Genomic DNA, 20,398 nt, shown 5'->3' with positions numbered 1-20,398 from the left:
CCTATGTCCATGACCATGTCAATGAATGGCAAAGTGGCAAACACACAGGAAGAAATTCTGAGTTGAGGACACCAGTGCTGCTATTTAGCTACCTCTGTAAATGCTTTTGGTGTATTAGATCCACTGCCTTTATTGTATATTTACTTGGTGCAAAGTACTATACTGGCCCTGGAATGCTTTTTAAAAATAAGATAAATTTTAATTTTAATTACCAAATAGATCATTCAACTTGCTCCAGTAGGCCGCCGGCTCTGCAGGCAGGTCAGACTGGAAGACGTGATGGACAGCAGGGAGCTGCTGCACGGTGTCGCTCACGCGGGCCAGAGTCACCTCACGGGCTGCTTCAAAAAGCGGACTCTTCTGGCCACCAGAAATTTCACTCATCCCTAGGCTTAAGCATGGAGCTAGCAGGCTTAGGTTGAACTCCTGAAATCAGAGCATTAAAGGTTAAACAAACAATACCAACAGATTATGAGCTTTCAATCAGGTAAGAAAAACACAACAGAAAAAAGAATAAGGCAAATGTTTCTGAGAAAACACAGATTGGTATACCATCAAAAATGTTTTTAAGAAAATTCTACTCTATGCCTGTTACAAATATTTGAACAATTTCATTCAACATATGCTTAGTAAAATATATTTCTGTTCTTTCTTGGTACTTTAAGTAATATTTTAATTTTTTATGCTCTTGGATTTGCTTGAAGTAAAAATTTTGGTATGACAATTTTAACTCATAAAAACAGAAAAAAGCTAAAGTGTCATCCAAGACCTCAGTGATACACCAACCATCCCTGAAGTTTGAAAAAGATGTTCAAATGCAGCTGAAATAAGTAAAAGTAGCCATATGAATGACAAAATTTTGGTTGGAAAACTGGTATTTCCTATGACAATTTGGATTATGTTCTAGCAACCTTTTTTGTTTAGCCATTTATAAGATTGGGGGCCAATTCTTCAGGTAAAACATCTATCTTAGTTTAATATTCAGAAAAGCATCATGAATGCCAAAAGTTGAAGCTTTCTTTTACAGTCAGAACTTTTACAGCTGTTCAAAGCCCAGTTAGCAAATTTGGAAAACCTAATAAACAGATCACTAAGCAAATTTATCACTCAATAAGTTAGTTTTCACTGCATGAATCTTAAGATAAACAATTTTAGGCCGGGCACAGTGGCTCAGGCCTGTAATCTTAGCACTTTGGGAGGCCGAGGCAGGTGGATCACCTGAGGTCAGGAGTTTGAGACCAGCCTGGCCAACATGGTGAAACCCCATCTGTACTAAAAATACAAAACTTAGCCGGGCGTGGTGGGCGCATGCCTGTACTTGGGAGGCTGAGGCAGGAGAATTGTTTAAACCCAGGAGGCGGAGGTTGCAGTGAGCCGAGATCGCACCATTGCACTCCAGCCTGGGGGACAAGAGCGAGACTTCGTCTCAAAAAAAAAAAAAGATAAACAATTTTAGCAAACGGATTTTGGGTGAATTCTCCTGTTCTTTTCAGTTGAGCTCTTCAGTACATCAGAACACACCGTTGTGTTGCCCTCCCCGCAAGGTCTCTTTTCATGAACACCTGCCTCCACCCCCAGCCTCTACGGGCATTTGTCCTCCCGGGTGCCCACTTCCCTCCCATCTGCTGCGTATCAACACAGGGCTAAAGCACCAGGAGGTTTCTCCCGTCCTAGTAGGTCCGAGAGGAAGCCCTGCTCGGGCCATGGCTGTACCACACCAAAGAGGTGGCCCCCCGACTGCTCACAGGATCTGCCCATGGGTGAAGGACAGGGACAGCAAGGCTTTGCACGGTCTCCTGGGATAGCTCTGCGCAGGTTGTCCTCTGACATCTGGGGTTGGGGGGTGAAGAACCTCACTACATCTAACAGAGGTGTGGGTAGAGGAAATCTCACTGCATTCAAGGGTCTCTTTTGTGACTCAAGATCAACCTCCAGAACACCAGAAACAAGTTATTGAAGTCACACACTACGACACTGTGTCAAAGTCTACGGCAAATATGCAACCCTGACTTCCATTCTGTCTTGGCCATGGAGCTTAGATGATAACATCCCGTGTTTGTTCCTCCCGTGGAGGTCAGATAGTTCTCATCCCAAACCATACACCCAGCCTTGGGGCCAGCTGGATTTCAAAACAATACCTCCTCATGAGAGAGGGCTCCTATCAACTTGCTTCACATTTCACAGCTGTCTGCTTCCAACTCCACTCCCATCCGGTTTCTACCCTGCTCCCTGCCGCTCAGGTCCCCCACCCTAGATGCCAATAAAAGTGCCCAGGGCCACACTTCATTCCCTCACGTGCCCCCAACCTCTGTGTGTGAGGGGCCTCTAGGCATGCCATGTACCCGCCAGGACCTGTAGGTAGTAAAATCTTCATTTCCATCTCGAGTCTCTCCTAATCCCTGAGGGAGTGCTCTCCATCTTCTCAAAGATCCTGAATTAAGACAGACACCAATCCGATACCCTTCCTCACTGCCACGAGAACAAACAAGCAAAATGACTGTAATCTAAGACCACCTCCATTTTCTTTTTTTTTTTTTTGAGATGGAGTCTTGCTCTGTCGCCCAGGCTGGAGTGCAGTGGCTGGATCTCAGCTCACTGCAAGCTCCGCCTCCCGGGTTTACGCCATTCTCCTGCCTCAGCCTCCCAAGTAGCTGGGACTACAGGCACCCGCCACCTCGCCCGGCTAGTTTTTTGTATTTTTTAGTAGAGACGGGGTTTCACCGTGTTAGCCAGGATGGTCTCGATCTCCTGACCTCGTGATCCACCCGTCTCGGCCTCCCAAAGTGCTGGGATTACAGGCTTGAGCCACTGCGCCCGGCCCATTTTCTTTAAATGCATGAAAGGTTGAGTGAAATCGACTTGCCTCCTTGGATTCTAATGTGGCTGAAACAATCTCGATCAGCATATCCCCCATGTCCCGGCCCCCTGAAATGGAGTCCTCCCCACTTCCCAGCCCCATTCAGAGTGGAGTCTCTCCGTCATCCCGTCCCCATCCAGAGTGGAGTTCCCAACATGTGTTGTCAACAAGTGAGTCACATGAGGAGACAAATCCCACTTGGAAGTCACAAGAAAAGCTGAGGATTCCTTGCCTCCGCTGCTCCCCCCGTACCGAGTTCATCATGAAGGCACTCATATCTTCAGCAGGAATCCGATTCACCAGCTCTGCACCTTCCAGCAGTGCAGAATCTGACCTGGTCCAACACTGCGATTTGACAAGATGAATGTACCAGACCTGGGAAGAAAAAGATGAATAAGGGGAACATGATGGGTGGAGTTCAAGGGGACTTCACATCCCTGGAGCTACAGGCCTAGGCCAGTGCTTGGGAACACTGCACTAGGCTAACCGAGAAGGCCGCCGGCCGGCATGCTGTGGCTACAGCTCACCACACCACAGGGCTAACCGAGAGGACTGCCGGCCGGCATGCTGTGGCTACAGCTCACCACACCACAGGTCTTCCCCTTGGGACCTCTGTTACCTGCCTGGGTACTCTCACGGCCTCCCCCTTCACCTGGTGAACTTCTAATAGTCCTTCCAAATATAGCTAAACTACTAAGGGTTAGCGGCCCCTTTGCCATCCTCTCCTGGGCTGTCTGCTTTGCTCATCTCTTCCCAGCAACCAGGGCAGGGCAGGGCAGATGCTTAGCAAATAGAGCCTAAGAAGGCAGGACTGAACCTTTGCTTTCTTATACTTGGGCTGCTGGTTTTTGAAATCTAAATTCATATTCATAAGCTGAACTCTCTCCAGGAAAGTAGAGTACCAAGGCTCTACCAAGGCCCCAAGTGGTCCCTAACTGTGAGGTATGAGCAGTAGAGGTGCTGACAACATACCAGAATGGCTGGCCGTGGCGGTGCAACTCACAGGTGGCCAGAAGGTATGAGGCGATGGAGGGAAGCTAAATGCATTGACACGTGCTTGAAGGCCTGTGCAGTCAGGGGCCTGCAGGCCACAACTGACTTTCCCTTGATTCACCCACTAACGACTCACCCCGCACTCCTACCGAAAGGGTCCCACATCAGCACTGCTTTGCTCCCTCGGACCTTGATGGCCCCCCAGATCTCTAACCACAGCTTCACTGAGCCGAGCCGAGCGCCAGCACTCCTTGAGTCCACTGCGCCTCCTCTGCACTCTCTGTATCTGCCACGGGTGACAGAGGCACTCAGTGCCCTGTGCCTCGCATGCAGACACGCTGGACACTTACTTTGTCCGGACTCACTGTTTCCAGTGACACGTGCCCATCCCCGTCCAGCGGGTGGGAAGAGACTGGAGGAGAGGGACTAAGTGAGTCTTGCATGGTAGAGAGACGGAACCTATCCAGCAGGGAATAGAGCCTTTGGTGTCTAAAATACAAATAAAAATGAAATTACAGTGTAATTTTTTTTTTTAGTCTTAGTCTAAACTCTGCACACTAGGATTCTAGAAATAGACACTCTAAGGATGCACTATTAGTGGTTTTAAAGGAAAATGAAACTTGTTTAAAACTTTTTCTTCACAGCTATTTTCTCATCAACACTGAAACAGGTCATGATACAAATGCAGGCCCTAGTTTACTTCTAAGTATCACAGTTTGTACTCCATTAATACCGTCCAGAAATTTCATTTATACTCAAACACTGCAACAGTCCATACATGGTATAAAAGCTAATAAAGGCTATCTTAATAAATGTAAAACAGATCATCTAAGACTCAAATGCACAAACTCCACTATCAAATATCCCAGTAAGACAACTGATAGGAATTTATGGTCATTTCAAAATAAAATCACCTCATCTGGCACTAGATATTTATAATCTTTTAATCTCCCTCATCTGGACTGAAGATTAAGTCTAGGGTCAAAAAGTAATAATAGTTTATCTGCCACCATCTGCTATGAGAGTGACAACTTTATAATGCAAATTACAAAACAGCTTGGCCCTACAGACTGAAAAATCATCCCAAACTGTCCACCTAATTGTGCCCAATCCCAGTTAAAAACACCATCAACAAGGTATTCTTAAGACTGAAATCAACACACAATAATTTTTGTGTGTGTGTTTTTTCTTTTTTGCAATTTCAGCTCAAAGGACACAGCATGATAATTATATTCTCCTTCTCTGCTGTCTCTCTTTCCCTTTTACCCACCAAGGGAAGAAAAAAGGTAAAAGTTTAACTTATTTTGCAGTTATGGAAGTACACTCACATAGGAGATGTAAGGATTTCTGATAAAGGCTTCTCAAAGACTTTGCAAACACAACTAAGTGATTAAATGCTTTGAAGAGATAAAATGGCAACGGGATGCAGATGTAAGTCCTGCATGCCAAGGGTTCAGTAATGTCTTTCAGATTTGCCAACTCTTATTTAGCAATTAGATGACATGCTTTGATTTTGCTAAGATAAAGCGGATAACCTATTTTCCCACTCGTCACAGGACAGTGAATTCAGGCATTCTAAATACTACCTCTCAAACAGCCAACAGGAGTGCAAACTCCCTCCACTCATGTCACAGACGTGATCCTGCTGATTGTCCTTTACTCCATATAAAGTGAGATCTGGTTGTTTTAAAAGTAGGAAGCTTTCTATTATGGCACTTCTGCAGTAAACCCACCTATAACGCACATCAATTTCTTGTCCTGTGAATTTATTCCCGCACAAATCTATATCCTTTATATCCTGGGTTATCCTAACACAAGGACGACCTGTGTTTCCAGCATTACCTCTGAGCGAGCCCGCTGCTCTGAAGGTATTCCTGGATTCTGTTGAGTTCTTCCATCGGCAACTGGGCCATGCTGCTCTAATAGACAAAAACACATTAGTGTGTTTGTGACACCGAACACCCAAAATAACCTCATGCTCATTTAAAAAGGATAAACTGATGTGTACAGTTCATCCTAGTAAGGACAGACTAGAAAAAAATACAAGAAACAGATCAGACACACGAGGAATGGCAAGTTTGCAGATATTTCCATGTTTCTATCGGTGACCATGTCAAGACCATACCTATGGAGGAAAAAGGCAGCCACCTGTTTTGCTTGGCCTGCTAAATTTTCAATGTAAACCAATATCAGGGTTTCTTTTCCCAATACCTGTAAATTTGCAGCCAGAAGCATTTCTACCCGGCGACAAGCAAGGATGTCGACCATGCGAGCCAGCACACGGAAAGGGGTGCACAGAAGCCTGTCCACATACAACGTGAGCACAGCTCCCGACTGGCTGAGATGGATCCCTTCCAAGCACTGAAGAGTTTTCTTCAGAGTGGTTGGCTAACAGCGAGAAGGAAAAGAACAAAAGATGACTATTTTGCCAATCAGAAATTAAAGTTAAAAATTTCAATACTCCATTTTTAAGGCAGAGAAAACTGCAACTGGCAATAGTTGGCAGGACGAAGACGTACAGCTGAAAGGTTTTCACAACGAGACTGAATTGCCTGGATGAAGAGGCCGCTGGCAGCAGAGTTCCGGTGAACAGCACTGATGAAGTCCTGCACTGGAGGCTCGTGGGAAAGGCTGATCAGATCTTGAATGTGATTTACAATGAGCCACGTTAAGTGCTCGGAGTCATGGAGGTTCTGACACTAAGGAAAAATATGATGAGAGATTCACTTTCAAGTACACAAGAAGAGACCAGGTATTAATCCATAGAAAGGCCAGAAAGGGTAAGAAGGAGAAAACACATCTCAAATATAAACCTCACTAAAAAACATACAGTATATGAGCACAAATAATTGAGGAGGCAGGAAACTGGATTTACCAAGGCCGTCACCTCCAACCACGCACTGCAGCAGAGGCTGTGTGAAGTCAGGCCCCCCTGGGGAAGTAGGGTACAGCAGTCCAGCTCTCAAAGACACTAATAATGGCCCAGGGTCAAAGGACAAAGGCAGGCCTCAGAGATCCGTGGGTAGGAGGGGCAGTGTGGTGCTGGGACGCTCCCATCCACAGCACTGCCTGCCCCCTCCCAGGCTTCGAGCTGGCCAAGCCAGTGGGGTTCTCCAATTACTCTTTTTCAATTTTGTGATAGTTCAGTGGGAAAAAAAGAATCCTCTATCACTGCCACAGTTTTGACAGAATTGTTGAATCCAACATATGAATGGATCCCACATATCAAATAAATCTTAAGTGTAGATAAATTTAAGATTTATAACAAAATAAAAAAATTTATATTTTTAAACACGCAGAGCCTTTTCATCTTGATTCATAATCCCAGGCAGAAACTGTAAAATGTGATCAATTCCTTGACATTTGGTTAACGATTAATATTTTTCATTTGGGATCATCTGACAGTACAGGTTGAATAACCCTTATCTGAAATGTTTGGGATCAGAAGTATTCTGAATTTAGGATTTTTTTCAGGTTTTGGAATATGTGCATTATACTTATTTGTTGAGCTCCCTAAATCCAAAAATCTGAAATCTTCCAATGGACATTTCCTTTGAACATAATGTCAGCACTCAAAAAGCTTCAGAATTTGGAGCATTTGGGATTTCAGATTTTTGGATTTGGGATGCTCAACCTCTATTAACTTATAAAATTAATATATTTTTTTCTTACATTTCTGTGAAAAACAGCATGATACAATTATATTATCCTTAAAAGTAGAGCAAAACAGAAAAACTATTTCAATAGAGAATTTAAAGCAAAAAGTGAGTATTAACAAATTGCCATCACCAGAAAAAGTCTCTAGGATAATACCTCTTTCAGTTGGAGAGTCGGCTTCCTTTTCTGATTCAGAATATTTAACACTGTTTTGCTATGTGACAGCACTATCTATAAGACACCATGTTTGTAACAAAGAAATGTATATGTTTTAAGTATTTTTAATATAAATACAGAAAAAGTATTAGATCTACACCAAAATCTAACAGCAAGTTATCTCTGAGTTAGTATGATTACAGAGGTTTTATTTTCCTCTGTTTGTTTTTTTATAAATTCTCCATGGTAAACATGTGATGCTAATTTTACGGTTAAAAACTCCGACAAGTTATATTTTTTTTAAGAGAATGGCATTTAAACAGGAATCCATCATAAAATATGGCAATGAACATCTAACACCTTTTCTACAAATTAACTTTAAAAAATTTTTTTTTAGAGCAGGGGTCTCGCCTTGTCGCCCAGGCTAAAGTGCAGTGACACAGTCACAGTTCACCGCAGCCTCAAACTTCTGGGCTCAAGCAATCCTCCCTTCTCAGTCTCTCAGGTAGCTGGGACCACAGGCACGTACCACCATGCCAGGCTAATTTTTATTTCTTTCTTTCAGTAGGGGCAGGGTTTCTCTATGTTGCCAGGTTGGTCTCGAACTCCCACGCTCTAGCCATCCTCCGGCCTCAGCTTCTCAAGAAGCTGTGATTGCAGGCACGAGCCACCACACTTGGATAATTTTTCATTTTTTATTTTTTTAGAGATGGGGGTCTCACACCATAGCCCAGGCTTGTCTCAAACTCCTGGGCTCAAGTGATCTTTCCACCTCAGCCTCTCGAGTTGCTGGAATTTAGGCATAAGCCACTGCTCCTGGCATTAATTTTTTTAAAAATTTAAAATCAGAACTCCACTACAGTCAATGCACTTATCTTGTTTTTTAAATCATTAGTTATTATTATTCCATTGCTTCCCTCAAATTAACAAATATGCCCAGCATCATGTAGGCGTGAAGCCAATAGCTGGGCATTTGATAAATGAGTCAGCTGCATAAACTCTCACAGTCCAGCTTAGAATCCAGTGACTGGAAGGCCAGGCCCGGTCTCCAATTATATGTCAGAGCAGAAGTAAACATTCATTCCAGATTTAGTTTTGATGGAACTGGCAGGACACCGGGCAGTCTGGGTTCCAGAGGGTCCAGGCAAGTGTCATCTACTCAGAATGTTCTCCCGGTCCCCACCTCCCTCAACCCCGTTTTCAGGCATTTCAAACTTACAACATAATCACAGAAGAGAATGAGAGCCCCTCTTCGTACTATTTCTCTATTGCACATTCCAAGTTTGGCTGCCAAGTCAGAATCCTCTTCTTCTCCAGACATCTGGGGACTAAGTAACTTTGTGCTGGACAGACTGTGTCTTCTAGAAGGAGCAACAGATGCATTGACAATGTTTCTGGATGGCAGTGAGCTTATTTGCAAAATACCGAAGATGATTATGTTTAATTCTAGTTCTAAAACAGACAAGTTGGTTTAAATATTGCCATATCAGAATGTTGTATGTGTAATATATACTCTCAGTTATCTATTCCCAAGCTACAATAAACCACATATGAAAAACTAAAGAAAACAGAATTTAACAGGCAGAAAATTAAAATGCTTGCCTGAATGACAAAATCCACCATAAAGCTGCACATTCAATCAGCACCTTTATTTCAGAACTCACACTGGCTATGTTTGATAATTGAGCGATTGCTTTTCAAATTCCCCATCTGCCATGAAAGTTGCCAACTGCCAGAAAGAAAATCTCCCTGCTTTCACGTTTTACTGTTCATTTCCCAATCAAACATCACCACTCTAAACACGTTCAGGGTATACGTTATGGAAATTCTGTTTAAAAACACTTCTTCCCCACTAACACAGGTTATTTCACTTTACATTGACTTCGGCTCACTTTATTTATTTTATTTTTTTTCTTTTTCAATAGGTGGGAATTATAAACCTTGAGACTCTTGGCTCTAGTCCATACAGTTAAAATGTTGACACACTCCCAAAGTGCCCCTCTGACCTTCAGAGTCTGACCGAGGACGACGTCCTTCCCATTGCAGCAAAGGGCCTTAACGGGGAGAGAGGTCATATCAAGCTAAGAATATTCTGAAATACAACAACTTTTCCTGTAATCCCTCAGGATTTAGAAGAGAACTGGTAAAAACCAAAATTCTACAGATTTAAACTTTTTAAAAACTGCCTTTTCTCTGTTTCCCAACTGGTGAAGTGAAAGCAAACTAGAGCCCAGCCATATAATGCTCAGCAGTCACAAGAAGCCAGCCACCAACGCGTGTGCAACACGTGACGGAACTTTACACACCGCTCACTGAAAGGGGCCAGACTCAAAAGGCTGCACACTGCATGGTTCCATCTCTTTCTTAATTTTTTTCCCAAAGACAAGGTCTTACTGTGTCACCCAGGCTGGAGCACAGTGGCACGATCATAGCTTACTGTAACCTCAAACTCCAGAGCTCAAGCGATCCTCCCGCCTCAGCTTCCCAAGCAGCTGGAACTACAGGGACGTGCTTGTAATTTTCAAACTTTTTTTTTCTGGAGATGGGGTCTTGCTAGGTAGCCCAGGCTAGTCTCGAACTCCTGGCCTCAAGTGATCCTCCCACTTCAGCCTCTCAAAGCACTGGGATTACAGGCGTGAGCCACCACACCCAGCCTATAGATTCTATTTCTACGACCTTCTGCAATGGGCTGAAGAGAGCACGGACTGGCGGTTAGACCTGGGGAGGGCGGGACACGGCAGAGGAAGAGGGAACTATCTGAAGTGACAGCACTGCTCTATATCTTGATGTGGTTGGGGGAGGGGGCTGTTACTGACTACAATTGATACAAAAGTACATTTTACTGTGTTGTAAATTATGTGTCAATGTGAAAACTAACAGGAAACTTGCCCTTTCTCAGTCGGCTGTCCTGCCAGCCCAGCATGACTTACACTCAAGCTGTAACTATGTACTTTGCAATAATACAGCTATAGGGTAATGAGCCTCTGAAAGCGAAGAGGCAGCATCTGCAATTCAAATATTAGCAGTAGACATAAAGAAGGACCAGTACCAACTCAAATTCAGTCCCAATCTGTAGCAGCACAAGCCCCCCAAATCTCAGGCCATATACCGCCAGCTACTAGTGGCGAACGAGCGTACCAAATCCAGGCTGACTCAGAACAAGACGAGCTGGGAAGTGACCAACATGTCATGTGTACCACAACACACCCACAAGTGCTGAAGCATAGGCAGGACTCTAACAGCTCACCAAAAGGTAAGACAGATTGAGTGAATCAAACCCACGGTGACAGAGTCCGTAAGAGAGGGGCTAGGCCAGGGCAGGGCCCACACAAGGACCTCCTGGAGCAGAGCACCTAGTGTCGCCTGGAGCCAGCTCCCATCTGGGAGCCAGCCTGATAGGAGATGCACACTAACCGAGGGGGCATCAAGGGTAAGCAGCAGGAGCTTCTGCAACTGGATAGAGCAATTTTATAGCTGCTGAGTCCGGATAAAAAAACAGCAGCTGTGTTTTGTGTTTCATACTTCTAGTAATTCATTTTTCTCATCTCATGGAAATAAAAAGATACTCATCCCCCACCATCCATAGCTGGAAAAACACAGTCCGAAGAGCAGCGGTTTAAACCGGAACAGCTCTGCTCTCTATGGGCATCTTGGACACTTAATGGGGATTTATTTTTTCCTTCCACCACAGGGAGACCTTAGACACTCACACACTAAAATGCTTGTTACATATTATCTTCTCTTAATTTTACCTTTACATTACCATTAAAGAACGATATTTTTTGAATTTAACTACTAGGTTAAAAATCCATTGATCCATTAAATTTTTTTTTTTTTTTTTTTTTTTTTTTGAGATGGAGTCCCACTCTGTCACCCAGCCTAGAGTGCAGTGGCGCGATCTCAGCTCACTGCAACCTTTGCCTCCTGGGTTCCAGCGATTCTCCTGCCTCAGCCTTCTGGGTAGCTGGGACTACAGGCACCTGTCACCATGCTTGGCTAATTTTTGTTATTTTCAGTAGAGACAGGGTTTCACCATGTTGGCCAGGCTGGGTTGGTCTCGAAGTCCTGGCCTCAGGTGATCCTCTCACCTTGGCCTCCCAAGGTGCTGGGATTATAGGCATGAGCCACCACACCCAGCCTAATCTATTAATGTTATTTCAGGATAATGGAACAATACAGAAGGTTATAAAGGAAAACTGGGTCAGAGGGGGTCAAGAAATAGTCACAGAATTTACCTACATTTATGAAAAGCTGTAGTTTGCCCTCAGAGGGCTGAATGAAGACGCTTGCTGAATTCCAAACTAAATTTACCTTTGGTTTATTTCTTTTAAACATTGATCATCTAAGCATTTCTGTTATTCCAATTCAGGGAACACAATTCCCAGATTCAGAGCTTTCTGATATAACATCAGAGTGAGCAGGCCTGTCAGAAAAGGAGTGATCTGCTGCATCCGCGGCTGATTTCTCTGCACGTTAAAGCAGCACAGAACTAGGAGACACTGACTTTCTGTCTCCTGCTCCCACAGTGCTCAGTCATCATAGCAGGCCTAAGACATCCTCCAAGTATTTCAAATACTTAGATGCCACACCCCACTACATAGGGCACAGAGTGGATGGTTAAGAATGCCCGCCAACAGTGGACTTTCCAGCTGAGTGCCATGAACTGGCCCTACTGCGAGCCCTGGCCGCACATGGCCCAGTATCCATACTGAGCAGAGAGGCACGGCAGCACCTGCCCTCTTTTCTCTCTGGAACTTCTTTTCCCCAGCGTGGGATCTTGAGCCTTCCAGAAACACTGTGCTGAGGATTCAGCTAGGGCGGGGGTGTCACAGCTTTTATTTCCATATGTATACAAATAACGGAGTGTTGGAGCACCTAGAAATGGAGCTTAAGCCTGAAAACCTTTTACAAAAAGAGGGCCACCCATAATGAGAGACTTAGTAAGTCTTTTTGAATGGTCAAATAATATTTCCAAGAAGTTTTGAAATTTGCTAAATCGTTACTTCATTATCTAAGAATAACCAGAACCACATTTAATTTATAACGAAGTTAAGACGTTGCAACATGTCTGGCTATGGAACCAACTGAAGGACTAGAACTTAGTAGGAGCCACACAGCATGACAAGCATATCCCACAAAATGGAATGGTGTCAAAGAACTTGCCAAAGAAAATCACATTTAGAAAGCAATTGCTATTCTGAATGCCTTTAGCTGGACTGCATGTTTGTCTCTACAATATGCTGTCCATGAAAGGAATATTAATATGCAGCAGAAATTTTACAAGCCCTCACAAAAAATGGAAAATGAAAATGCTTTAACAGTGGCCCAATCTCAGGTTACTGGGAGTCTCAGGACAGAGTGCTGGGCCAGCGCCCTGGGCTGTGGGCATTATGAACCTACTTCGGGGTCTGCTGCACTTCTGCCCACCAGCGGTAGTCGGTGTGGTTGACAAGCAGCAGGATCTGACACCAGAGCAGCACCAGGGCCGGGTGGGTGGTGATCATGGAACGAGCCCGCAAATTCAAGCTGTCCAGGGTGTAGAAACTGCCGTCACAGCCATCACTGCGGAACAGTCTGGTGGCAGCTGCTGTGATTCTCCGGAACATTCCTAGAAACAAAGTTAAGAAGGAGAAATGTCTTTGCTTTCATCTCGGCCCAGTGCCACATGGCTACGTGGAGATTTTACATAAAAATGAAACAGGCTGAGTTGTTTCCCATACTTACATATTCACAGCACCTGGCATTTAGAAAATTCTGATTTTTCTAAGCAGAAACAGACATTCTGCTTTTTTTTTTTTTTGAGATGGAGTTTCACTCTTGTTGCCCAGGTGGGAGTACAGTGGCATGATCTTGGCTCACTGCAACCTCCGCCTTCTGGTTTCAACCTATTCTCCTGCCTCAGTCTCCCAAGTAGCTAGGATTACAGGCGTCTGCCACCACGCCCAGCTAATTTTTGTATTTTTAGACTAGAGGGGGTTTCACCATGTTGGCCAGGTTGGTCTCGAACTCCTGACGTCGTGATCCACCCGCCTCAGCCTCCCAAAGTGCTGGGATTCAGGCGTGAGCCACCGTGGCTGGCCAATATCCCATTTATTTAATGGATTGGTCAAGAAAGCTAGCATTCCTCGTCTCCCACTGTCCACCCCTGCACTGGTTGGCAATGCCAAGCCCTCCAGAAGCTCCAAGCCAAGAGCTGTGAAAGTCTGAACACAGCTCCTAAAGGAGTCAGGGAACACTCGGCACCTCGAATCACTGCACTTGGGCCACAGCGGGGCCCCCCACAGGACTGAGCCACAGCTACACAGGCAGGAACAGCACTCGGTACCTGCCAAACTGAACAGCTCCTGGGCTTGCTAAGAACTGAGGGATAGAAATGCTGTAAGAGGCCAGGTGAGCAAGCAGGACAGGTGCTGAAAGAACATGGGCAGCCCCCTGCAATCCAGGCTGTGTGCTCTCTGCAGGCTCCTGACACCTGACAGCCAAGTGGCCTCTGTGCCTGGCCATGGAATATCCTGGGCCTGGGCAGGCCAAGCGGTCAGCCTCCCCACACACAATGCTGGCACCGCAGCCACACACTCAGTTAGATTCTACCTGCAAGTTTCTCCACAGCATCCTTCTCAGGGCTCCAGGAATCATGACTTCATTCTATCCTCTCCTTTGGATAAACAAGATCAAAGGCACAGAGACATGCACAGGCTGCAAAGCACAGCAGGGAGAGGCAGCAAGACTTAGGAAACAGAGAAAGGCCCATCTGGCCAAGGTCACCCTCTCCCCCAGATCTGGGCCTCCTAGCATCATTGTTGAGGTCAAAATTTTATTTCTGATTAAATTTCAGGCCGGGCATGGTGGCGCATGCCTATAATCCCAGTACTTTGGGAGGCCGAGGTGGGTGGATCACTTGAGGTCAGGAGTTCGAGACCAGCTTGGTCTACACAGCAAAACCCTGTCTCCACTAAAAATATAAAAATTGGCCAGGCATGGTGGCGGGTGCCTGTAATCCCAGGCAGAGGCACAAGAATCGCTTGAAGCCAGGAGGCAGGGGCTGCAGTGGGCCAAGACTGTGCCACTGCACTCCAGCTTAGGTAATGGAGCAAGACTCCATCTCAAAAAATTAAAAAACAAAAAAAAAAATTCAACACATCCCCAAAGTGAAAAGGTCCCAAAACAGGCAAAAACAGAGTAGAGGCTTTTTAGGGCTCCACAATGCCTTAAACTACAACCTGAGACTAAGGAAGCGAGCTAAAAGCAGCAGCACACTCAGAATACAGACCAGGTCACAGCGACGAGTTCTAACGCCCGGTCTCCGGTTCCTCCAGGTGTCCTGGGATTTCTCTACACTTGCCTCACACTCAGCATCACCCCTCCAGCCCATTCTGCACTGACCTCGCCCTTCTGTGCGGCCCTGTTTCCTGCACGGGCCCCTCGAGTGAAGACGCATGCGCTGCCTTCAAGAGGATGCAGCCAGGCCACAGAGCACGTGCAGGGACAGACCCGGGATGTGGGGGTTTTGAACACGTAATAGAAACCCACAATCCGAGCTGTGTTCTAGGTGGCTGAGTGTCAACACAGGCTCTGAATCAGACTGCCTGGTTCGGATCATGGCTCTACAGTTTGCTACCTGAGTGACCTTGGATGCACCTTACCTGGGGCCTCAGCTTCCTCAGGTTTAAGATGGAATTAAGAGCAGTATCTGTCCGCAGGGTTGCAATAAGGAGCAAACAGGAGAACCCAGGTAAAGGGCTCAGCACTGCATGAGGCACAGAGGAAGTGCTCAGCCCCTGGGCGGCAGCGGGGAGTCTATAGGGAAGTCCGGGTGGAAGATGAGACGGATTCTGAGGGCCACCCCCCGGTAAATGGAGAGGAGGAGGTACAGTCAGGGTCCCTGGGCTGGCGGGAGAAGGAATGGACAATGATGCTGGGATTTTGAACATCCCTAATGACCTAATTAACAAAAACAGGTCCTGGAGAGTGACAGTGGTGCTAGTTCAATTTTCCGCGCAAGTCTGAGGTATTGGCAGGACAAGTCCCATATCGAGAAGCTGGATGCCAAGACTACGTGGACCAGCAAGAGAAAGTTGTCCACGAGAGCAACAGCCAGGGTCACAAAGGGGAGGGACCTACCAAGGCCGAGGAGAGAGGCAGAGACACAGAAAACAGTGACGAGAGACTATGGACAGCAACTCGGGGAACACAACCAATTAAGTGGCTGGACAGAGAAAACCCTGCAAGCTACTGAGTGAGGAGAGGGCAGCCCCACAGAATCAAGCTGGGGGGCCCAGGATGAGAGGGACCGAGAAAGAAAGAACACAGGCAGCCTCTGCAAAGGACTTTTCAGTAAAGATGGTAAGAGGCAGGCTGCCATGGCTTGAGAACCAAGAGGGAAACCAACCACCAGGGGCAATGAGAATGGAGTGTACACAGAGGGAGAGACCCCTCATGAAGGAAGCAGGAGAGCACAGGAAGTGCTGGTTTGCTTTTAATTTAAGGTTGACTTAGTGTGGCTATAAGTGCAAAAGAGCAGCTACAGGCTGGAAAGGAAAGATAAGACACACATGTTTCACTATGGTGAAGTATGCAATGGATTTTTTTTTTTTTTTAAGACAGGGTCTCACTCTGTTGCCCAGACTGTAGTACAGTGGCATGATCACAGCCCACTGCAGCTTTGGCCTCCAGGGCTCAGTCAATCCTCCTGTCTAGCTGGGAGTATAAGTGTGCGCCACCATGCCCTGTTTGTATTCTCTATAAACAGGATTTCATCATGTTGCTCAGGCATCTCAAACTCCTGGGCTCAAGCAATCTGCCCGCCTTGGCTTCCCAAAGTGCAGAGGATTACAGGTGTGAGCCACCACACCTGGCCTGCAATGGATATTTTTAAATAAGCATCAAAGGCAAAATTCAATTCCAGAAAATCCAGAAGGATGTGGCGTGAGGAAGCAGACATAAGAGGGGTTGGGAAGCCGGCAGGAGGATGAGGCTGAGCTTGGGGACAGGACAGAAGGTCCCCTGTTCTGCCGGGATGTTACAAGTCACCCAGGGTCCCTTCCAGGTGGTGGGAGGAAGAACTGGACAGAGGTTCATGAGAAGGATTCATCACTCTCTCTGCAGAGAGCAAGGCAGACACCTGCTGGGCATGGTGTGGGCATATCAGAAAAGCAAAAACTTTAGAAGGCACTGCACTCTTGGTGGCTCATTCTGAAGCCACCACTAATCCCACGGTGACACCCGCCTGGTCCCCTCCTTCCAAGGGTTTCCCTGACTTTACTCATCCTGGAATCGCCTGTTCTTATCCTCATAGAAAACACATCAGAGACCACAGTGCTGCCTGCTGCTGGGAGGCAGCAGGACGACGTCTCCCAGTCCCCTTGTACGGGGTGGGGCTGTGACCCATCACCAGCAGAGAACACCAGCAAAGGCATGCATGTCACTTGTCCAAGGCCACAGAGCCTTCTTCTCTACTTTCCCTCTCCTTGTCCCCAACTAGACACAGAGGATGTGGAGGCCCAGAGAAGAGAACCAAAAGAAGGAAAGGAGCCTGGGTCCCCGAATTCCCACATGGAGGAAAACCATCCGTGAACCGGGAACACCCTCAACACATTGTCATAAAACCAAGAAACAACCTTCTCTGGTATGAAGCCACGTAAATGTTGGTGTATTTGTTACAGTAGCTACCATTATTTAACAAAGCCAACAGCGGCATTGAGAACATGGCTGAGATTAGAAGATGCTTCTCGGAGGAACCTCCCTTCCTAGGGTCCCGGGTAGTGATGAGCAGCAGTTTGAGACAGAAAGAAGGCAGAGCCTGTGGATCACAAGGGTGGCACAGGGGAGCCAAAGGGACTTGGGGGAAGAGAAAGGGACCAAGTGCCCAGAGACCACAATGGCAGTGCAAGAAAGGAGGGGGGCGGGAAGGTGGATGCAGGCTGCACCCAGAGAAACAGCTACAGCTGCACGCAGCAGCTCCCCAAGTCCTGATTTTGTGAGCTAAACAAAGAAATACTAAAAGGAACAATGGAAGCAGGAACTGGAAATAAACAATGCTGCTTTCAAAACAGGCAGGATGTGGGATCGCATCCCAATTCCACCATCAAGAGCTCCTAGGGCAGAAACCTCTCTGGGCTGGGCTTGTTCAGCTATGACGTGGAGAGAACCACCTCTAATCCACGCCACACAGTGACTGGGGCCCATGGTGGGTATTCTGCAATTGCCAGCGGCTACATTCACCACTATCAACCCAAGAAGTGGCCCGATGAGAGAAAGATCGATGGGCAAGAAAGAATGCTTGGGTTTTCATTCTTGGTTTTGGCATAGGATCTTTTAGAACTCAAGCAGAAAGGGGGAAATACTTCACAGAGCTGTTCTAAGAATTAACTGGGATACGTAAAATTAAACCTACCACATACCCATGAGAAAATTCCATTGCTTCCAGCATGATAATTGTTAGTAGCCCCGTCCTTTCCCCAAGGGTGAACTTGAATCAATGCCAACTTTATTACCATAGAAAGGACCACTTCTCTCTCTTCCAGTATTCCTGCTTTGCCCCATAAAGTGGAACCACGGACGCTTTGGGAAGGTCAGGGAAAGAGCTGTCGTGCAGCCATCCCCTCTGCCACAGAGGAAGGGTGAGCATGCCTCCATGAGGGTCATGGTACATCTCCACCACCCACGACCAGGACTCAGGGAGGAAGGGGCAGCAGCTCCTGCCACCCTGACTGAGTATGGTCTGGATGGCAGGCAGGGAAGGGCACAAAATGTGTCCTTGAAAATCACAGTGAGCAAAGCTGGACAGCCGTGTTGAGGCTACAAAGCCAGACAGCTCTAAACCAGCCACATGGACAACAAACAAAGCTGATGCTTCCACCCCCTGGGCCTCTGGTACCATCGTCTGTTTCTAAACCTGTCTATCTTGGCCCAAAAGAGAAGGATGCTGGTTACCCCAAATGTAAACAGGAGGACACGTATCTTTCTTGGCTATTCTGCTTCTCCTAGATGGAATCTGAAATAGGCAAACAGCTTTGGGCTAAATACCCTCCTCCCCCAACAAAAGGAAAAGCAGGAAACTAAAAGTCAAGGGTGCCATTCTGACTAGTTCCTGAACCAGGCATTGTTTAAGAAGTAATGCCTGAAATGGACAAATTCAAAGGTCTCCATTTTCAGTGTAAGGGTGGAATTCATAGCCTTTGTTTAAGCAGTACGTGAATACAAATTACCAATTTTACATGTTAAACACATCTTACTGATATAAAAACACAAGATGGATTACTTCAACTCTTATCTTGAAACCAACCAAATATAGTAATTCTGCCACCTAGTGTCTTTCAAACAAATGCAGTCAAACGAAACAAGAAGACAGAAACAGACATTTATATATACATGCACAGACAACTTACTTGCAAATGTTGGGCCAATTAAATAAGGTCAAAGATAGCAGCAGGTAACCCACGTGCCCCCTCCAAGCCCTCCACTCTCTCCAGTAAAGATGCTTCTCAACCGACCTGCAGTTTCATACAGGAGCCACTATCCACACAGAGCTGTTTAAACTTAATTAAAATTAAATAAAATTATAAATTAAGCTACCCAATCAGACCAGCCACATTTCAGGTACGGAACACCACACATGGCTAAAAGCAGCTAAATTAGACAGTGCGGACATCCCGTCTCTGCTGGAAGCTCTATTGGACAACACTTCAATAGTAAAAGTATTTTGCCTCAATTTTGAGATGGAAGAAGAGGAAATCAGCACAATAAGACAGTGAACACCTTTGAGCTGTAGAGATCGCTCAGACATGTAGAAGGACACAGAACATACCACCCTTATCCCACGAAGGCAAGACTAGCCCTTAGAAATGAGGCTGTCTCGGCCGGGCGCGGCGGCTCAAGCCTGTAATCCCAGCACTTTGGGAGGCCGAGACGGGCGGATCACGAGGTCAGGAGATCGAGACCATCCTGGCTAACACGGTGAAACCCCGTCTCTACTAAAAAAATACAAAAAACTAGCCGGGCGAGGTGGCGGGCGCCTGTAGTCCCAGCTACTCGGGAGGCTGAGGCAGGAGAATGGCGTGAACCCAGGAGGCGGAGCTGCCAGTGAGCTGAGATCCGGCCCCTGCACTCCAGCCCGGGCGACAGAGCGAGACTCTGTCTCAAAAAGAAATGAAGCTGTCTCCTCCTGGCATCAGATTCAAACCAACTGGTGGCAAAATATTAAAATGACCAACATATTTAAATTGACCTATCATTCATTAACAAGGCACATTTTCTCAACTTTAAACTTATTACAGTGGTCAATGAAGCATAATCTGAAGATCTTTAAAAAAAAATAAGAAAATTCTTTCAATAATAGCAAGTAAGCTCAAAAACTAGAGTCCATTATCAAAATTAAATCTTGGTCATGGCCTGTGTGGAGGGTGACCGCAGCTGAATGCAGTGGCCATGAAGAGGGCCCTTTCTCTGGGACTCTGTGGCGCTGTGAGGCCAGGCCCCACTCGCCTCCTGCCTGCCTGCACTCTCAGCTGCTCTCTCGGGTGCCGGAACATTTCTCTGCAAAAAGCTAGCTACTTCTCCCCCTCGGAAATCCTGCCTCTGCCTGCCCACCCATTTTGTCTGTCACTGCACTATTGTTTTCCTTCATAGGAAATATTAAGACTTGTGATACTGACTCACTGACTGTAAGTTCCATGCAGGCAAAAGCCAGGATGCTCAACTGAACCTAGCAGACCCAGAGCCTGCTAGCAGGGAGAC

The 20,398-nt window shown here is 46.2% G+C and overlaps 1 protein-coding gene across 2 annotated transcripts in view; it reads right to left on the bottom strand.

The window, feature by feature from the left end:
- HTT (huntingtin) overlaps window positions 1–20,398 on the bottom strand; it is a 155,816-nt gene that overhangs the window by 30,242 nt on the left and 105,176 nt on the right. For both annotated transcript variants that reach the window (XM_030920084.1, XM_030920090.1), the window contains 8 exons: window positions 13,064–13,271; window positions 8,883–9,024; window positions 6,370–6,549; window positions 6,062–6,238; window positions 5,693–5,769; window positions 4,201–4,339; window positions 3,110–3,232; window positions 213–426 (listed from right to left, as the gene is read on the bottom strand). In XM_030920084.1, the coding sequence (XP_030775944.1) occupies window positions 213–426; window positions 3,110–3,232; window positions 4,201–4,339; window positions 5,693–5,769; window positions 6,062–6,238; window positions 6,370–6,549; window positions 8,883–9,024; window positions 13,064–13,271 (1,260 nt within the window). The remainder of the gene's footprint in view (window positions 1–212; window positions 427–3,109; window positions 3,233–4,200; window positions 4,340–5,692; window positions 5,770–6,061; window positions 6,239–6,369; window positions 6,550–8,882; window positions 9,025–13,063; window positions 13,272–20,398) is intronic.

The sequence above is a fragment of the Rhinopithecus roxellana genome, chromosome 2, assembly GCF_007565055.1.
Source record: "Rhinopithecus roxellana isolate Shanxi Qingling chromosome 2, ASM756505v1, whole genome shotgun sequence".
NCBI lineage: Eukaryota > Metazoa > Chordata > Mammalia > Primates > Cercopithecidae > Rhinopithecus > Rhinopithecus roxellana.
The sequence above is the reverse complement of the archived record's forward strand: the minus strand, read 5'-3'. Positions and strand labels throughout refer to the sequence as shown.